Genomic DNA, 6000 nt, shown 5'->3' on the forward strand with positions numbered 1-6000 from the left:
ATTTGTATCAACATGTTAGGGAAAGTACAAGAGAAAAGAATATCCTAGACCTCATCATCACACATGAATCAGATGACATAACAGGGTTGACCGTAGAGGAACCAGTAGCAGGAAGTGATCACCGAGTTCTACGGTGGATGATGACGAGAGAGGTAGCAGAAGTAAAAGGCAAAGGAATGAGTTTTAATTTCAGAAAAGGAAATTACGATGCCTTAAGGTACTACATGGCCTCTATTAACTGGGTAGATATCACGAAGAGAATGAATACAATTGAACTGTGGTACGCTTTTAAAACATTAATCACAGATGCCTTGAATGCGTATATACCATTAAAAAAATACTCCACGAGAAGGGTTCCAAGTTGGATGAATAGTGAAGTTGCCACATTACTTGAACAGAAAAAGGTGGCATGGAAAGGTTACAGAGCAATAAAAAGTACTGAAGCCTTAACAGCTACAAGGTGATGTGTAATAGAGCCACAGAAAAGGTTCGACAGGCAAAGGCAGTTTATGAGAAATCACTAGCAAACAGAGCAAAGAGGGGGGGTATAAAGAATTCTTCACATATATAAATGCCAAGAAGAGCAGGACAAACCAGATCGGACCTTTACGTAAGGGAAAGGGGATAGTAATAAATACACCAGCTGCCGTTGCAGATGAACTCAACAGTTATTTTGCATCGATATTTACAAATGAAAAGCCTTTTGTGGCAATGGGAAATTGTGGGAGCGAAGTTAAAAAATATGTAATTAATGATATTGAAATTTCGCAAGATTATTTAATGAAAAAAACTTTCGAGCCTACAGACCAGTAAGGCTCCTGGAGTTGATGGAATATACCCTATAATCTTAAGGGAGGCGGCAAGCGAGTGCATTGAACCATTGAGGCTAATTATGCGAGCATCACTAGACTCTGGGGAGATTCCCTTGGATTGGAAAAGTGCAAATATATCTCCCATACATAAGGGTGGCTCTAAAAGTGAAGTTGGAAATTATGGACCTGTCAGTCTGACTTCAGTAGTAGGGAAAATCATGGAAGCAATGATCAAGGGTGGAATTCAGGATCATTTGGATCGAATTGAAATTCTCAAGGATGCTCAGCATGGTTTTGTAAAGGGAAAATCATGTTTAACAAATCTGGTTCGCTATTTCGAAAGGGTCACTCACGAGCTGGATTTAGGGAATAATTTCTACATTGTTTATTTAGATTTCAGCAAAGCTTTTGACTCAGTCCCACATAAGCAGTTGCTTTATAAGCTGGAATAGGTTGGAATCACTGGGAAAATCCTTAGATGGATAGAAGGATGGCTTCAGGGCAGAAGGTTGTGATAAATGGCTATTCCTCAGATTGGGTTGATGTAAGAAGTGGGGTTCCCCAAGGATCAGTATTAGGACCACTGTTGTTTTTAATTTTCATAAACGACATTGATGAAGGGATAGAGGGCATGATGTCTAAATTTGCGCATGATGTTAAAATTGGTAGAGTAGTTAATGATCACTGTCAAGCTGAGCTTCTTCAGAGAGACCTAGATAGACTTCAGGAATGGTCAGAAAAATGGCAGCTATGCTTTAATCCAACAAAGTGTAAGGTATTACACCTGGGAAACAGTAATCCCAAAATAACTTATTCACTTGGTGGAGTTCAACTAAACCCAGTACTGGAGGAAAGGGACTTGGGTGTTACGATACGGTCAGACATGAAATTCTCTGAGCATTGTAAACAGGTTGCAAGGAAGGCCCATGGTGTCCTATCGATGATCTATCGAACTTTTGCAAGTAGAGATAGGGACGTGATAATCCCATTATATAAGGCTTATGTTAGACCACACTTGGAATACTGTGTTCAAGTATGGAGACCGCACCTAAAGAAAGACATCGAGCTCCTTGAAAGGGTGCAAAGACGGGTAACTCGCCTGGTGAGATCGGCAAAAGGGCGTCCTTATGAAGAAAGACTTCGAATATGTGGGTTGCAGAGTTTGGAAACTAGACACCTTAGGAGATTTGATTGAGGTGTTTAAGGCTCTGAGAGGCATCAGTAAAATGAATGAGGACGAAATTTTCAAGATTATAAATGACTAGAACTAGGGGACATAAATTCAAGTTACGGGGGGAAATGTTTAGATTGGACTGCAGGAAGTTTTATTTTAGCCAGCGAGTTATAAATTACTGGAATAAGTTGCCTTCATGGGTGGTAGAGGCCGACAGTTTGGGGAAATTCAAAGGTCATCTGGATAGTACTTTCGGGTAAGGGAAGCGCATAGGATGATAGGTTTAATTTCCTTTTTTTTTTTTTTTTTATTAATTATTAAGTTATTTATTTATTTTATTTTATTTATTTTTTTTTTTTGGCTGGTGCAGCATAAGCCATAGGCCTTCTTGCACCATGCGGCCGTTACTAATACTAATACCAGGAAACTCGTTATGAAGGTATTCACAATATGAGATATGATAAAAATTATGCCATTTTACCCAATTTAGTATTCACTTACGAAAAGACATGATGCAATGCACTAACTTTTTCATTAAGTGAAATCTTTACGTAGGTTGAGGCTATAGCCCTACCAAAATTTTTCAGTTTATTCTGCATCCCTTATGTCTGAGTGGCATCATGTTTCTGAAATCCCTATAATAGGGCTGGTGAATTGTGGTGCACATATAACAAGAAGCAAACATGTACAAAAACATGGTTACCCATAAATTGTTTATATTGTGAAATTATTATTATTTTTTATTTGAAGAAGGTTTTACAGGCTATCAGCTGCACCTGGAGTTAGGTTTTTTTTCTGTGGCATGTGAAGATTGTTATATTTTCAGCTTATTTTGCCAAGCAGGATGGAAAATGTTCACCATCCCTAGGTCTGCCTTTGAAAACTTAACCATTACTTAAAATTCATGAAATGTATTTACTGTGCTCCTAGTATTAGTGTATAAGCAAGTGTGTGTGTACATGCCTGTCTTTACTCTTAGTAACCCTAACACAGCACACATATTTGCTTGTTGCACAAGGCCTCCATTAGGCTTCGTAATCCTCTCTTCTCCAGTTTTCAGGCTACTGCATGTCCCAATAGAAGCATGCTATGAAATGCCATGCTAAGAAAATGTGTTAAGTGATGGAACAAGAGTTAACATTAAATTTAATGTTAACACTTTAAAAAAAAAAAAAAAAAAAAAAAAATATTTGCATAATGATCATATCTGATCATCAAATGAAAGAACTTCATATTAACAAAGAAACAATTTGTATAATTCTGACAAAAGATTTGGGCATATAAAAGATCTAAAATAAGTTATTCTATGTGGTTTGACTGATGAACAAAAGCTATTCAGACTCAAAGCACATGAAGAGCCCATTAAAGCCATTGATGAGAATCCCTTCCTTGCTAGATTAATTCATAACAAGTAATTCAGTTTTGTTTTGTTTTTTTTAATAACATACACAAAAGCATGGAATGGCAATCAAAATGCTAAGAGAAAAAATTTCATTTGCAAAAATTAAAATGATGTTGAACATGTTCTTCGATACAAAGAAATCATTCGGGTGTAATTTATTCCATCAGGTAAGACAATAAATAAAGAGTACTATGGACAAGTTTGCTTTGTTTGGTTAAAAAAAAATTGCTAAGTAAGGCTTCAATTTCAAGAAAAAAAAAGGCAACTCCCAATGCACAACAATGCTAGGCCACATTCTTTGCTGATTATCTAAAAGTTTTTGGCAAAGCATGGGATTGTAGAACTAAACTACTTCCTTATTAGTAGTAGTAGCATCAGCCATATGGTGCAAGGAAGCCTGAGGAAGCTTATACTGCACCAGCCAAAAAAAAAAAAATTTTGAACTACCCCCGAGAGAGAGAGATATTGAAATAAGAAGGAATCACCAAGGAAGAGAAGAATGATGATGTCCAGCTCAGGACCCTGGGTGTGCCAATCCCATACCCACCAGATTGAGCCCCTGGGGTTATTCCTGATTTATCTCCCAGGGACCACTTGTTCCTCCCCAAAATCAAATCCAAAATGAATAGATGACAGTTTGACAGCATCGAGAATATTAAAAGAAATGTAAAATTGAAATTGGTGGCAGTCAGTTCAAAGGCACTTAAATGTTTTCAACAACTATATAAGCTGTTGGAAACATTTTTTTTAAAGTACTTTTAATATTATACTAATTAAGTTTGCCACTAGTTGTCAGCATGTGAGAGTTAACAGTGCTCTTCACTGTATTTCTTTTTTTTATTCTAACATCTGGTTTTCTTTAATTGGCTCAGTCCTGGAACTTAACTGCCAAACCTTGTATTATGAAAAAAGTTAAATACCTAATTTAATATTATATCATACTGACTGATTTGTCGGCATGTGTTGGTTGTAACTATGCTGTTGATTGTTATTTCATTAAATTCTGTCAGGCCCTTCTGCCATATTGCAGTCCAGGTCAGGTCCACAATTGTGATACAGTATTAATGTAAGCAACAGTTTCCGATTTTCACGTATACCTAACAATAAACGTGTTGACCAATAAACGGAGATTTATTATTATATTGATACTAAAAGTGTTATTTATTGATATTTTATTTATTTTTATCAATTTCTTAAGTTTCAGCCACATCTTATAATCAGGTGAAGGTGACAGAAGCTTAGGACCCAAGTGGGTGGTTATTTTTTATTTCTTTGGAGGGGAGCTATATCTTATTATAACTATATTATATGAATGTATAATCCTAGGCACCCAATGCAATTCCCCCCCCCCCCCCATTTCACAACATTGATGAGGACCTTACGTTCAGTATTTACGGGTGTTTTTTTTTTTTTTTTTTTATATGAAAGCAATTTTTCTGCTCCATTACTTAACATAATAATTCATCACTACTATTACTTCTGAAAGCATGCAATATTTTTAAATAGTCATGCCATACTATGGCCTTACTTTAAAAAAATTATTCACTATATCTCATTCCCCCATCTATAATATGTGAAATACAAAAATACCCATTTGCGAATAGTACGCCAATCTACGGCAGCAAAACTGCCAACCAACAATTATTAAAATAGGGTAAACAGAAACTGGTAAGTATACTTACCCGACTTATCGTTCTTCGCCGACATTTCATCTAAAGGAAAACACAACGCTAGACAAAATCACGTCATTTTTCTTAGTATATATAGCAATCACGGTGAATTTAAATTAGCCACCTAAACCAAAAGTGACAAAATAAACACAGGGCTAAACCCTTAAAAACTTCCCTAAGATTGAAAATAATCATTTTACTTAAACTACACTTTTACCCTTTAAAGAAACATTCCACGGTCCCCGCGACTGACCGATGGGTCGCTAATACAACACCCTCTTACATCCATTTTTAGAACTATCTTATTGCACTGCACATTGTTTGAATGATAACGTGTTCACTTTCTTCATACTCCGGTAGGGGACTAAGTATAGTAGTACTGTATACGGTGGCAGGGAACAAAGTGACCGGGTTCAGTACTATCAGTCTACAAATTTAATATAACAAGTATATTTGAATATTTTATTTACTACAGTCATCAGTGTTGAATCTAGGGGGGGTGAGTTTCACCCCCGGTGAAAAATAGTAATTTTTATTTTATAAAACAAAAATTCAATAAATTTATGCAAAATAAACATAACACGAAATATCACATCAACTAATGTGTAGATTAGTGCAAATGCATCATTTTAACATAGCTATCTACCAAAGTAGTCAAATTAATTAATTAATTGGCATCGTTTTGGTTATACTGTATCTCATATTGTGACTGCCTTCACAACGAGTTGCCATGGTATTGTACTACCTCAAATAACACTTCACTAGTGGAGAAGACTATTGTTATTTATTCTCAGCGGATACCACCACCCAGACGGCACCGTTTGAAATATGGTATGGGATAAAGACCTCGGTTATCCTCATACTGTCCCTATCGACTTAGAAAAGCAATAAAGATATAGGAAGGTGATAGTAGGAGAGGTAGAGGAAGGAAATACCGTAGAA

At 36.2% G+C, this 6000-nt stretch overlaps 1 protein-coding gene across 2 annotated transcripts in view; it reads right to left on the reverse strand.

Moving 5' to 3' along the window:
* C3G (C3G guanyl-nucleotide exchange factor) overlaps positions 1–5363 on the reverse strand; it is a 410407-nt gene extending 405044 nt beyond the window's left edge. For both annotated transcript variants that reach the window (XM_090368667.1, XM_090368669.1), the window contains exon 1: positions 5071–5363. In XM_090368667.1, the coding sequence (XP_090224793.1) occupies positions 5071–5095 (25 nt within the window). In that variant the 5' untranslated portion in view covers positions 5096–5363. The remainder of the gene's footprint in view (positions 1–5070) is intronic.
* Positions 5364–6000: the final 637 nt, after the last annotated feature.

Source organism: Mastigoproctus giganteus, chromosome 2, assembly GCF_048544385.1.
Source record: "Mastigoproctus giganteus isolate SK-2022 chromosome 2, ASM4854438v1, whole genome shotgun sequence".
In the NCBI taxonomy this organism is placed as follows: domain Eukaryota; kingdom Metazoa; phylum Arthropoda; class Arachnida; order Uropygi; family Thelyphonidae; genus Mastigoproctus; species Mastigoproctus giganteus.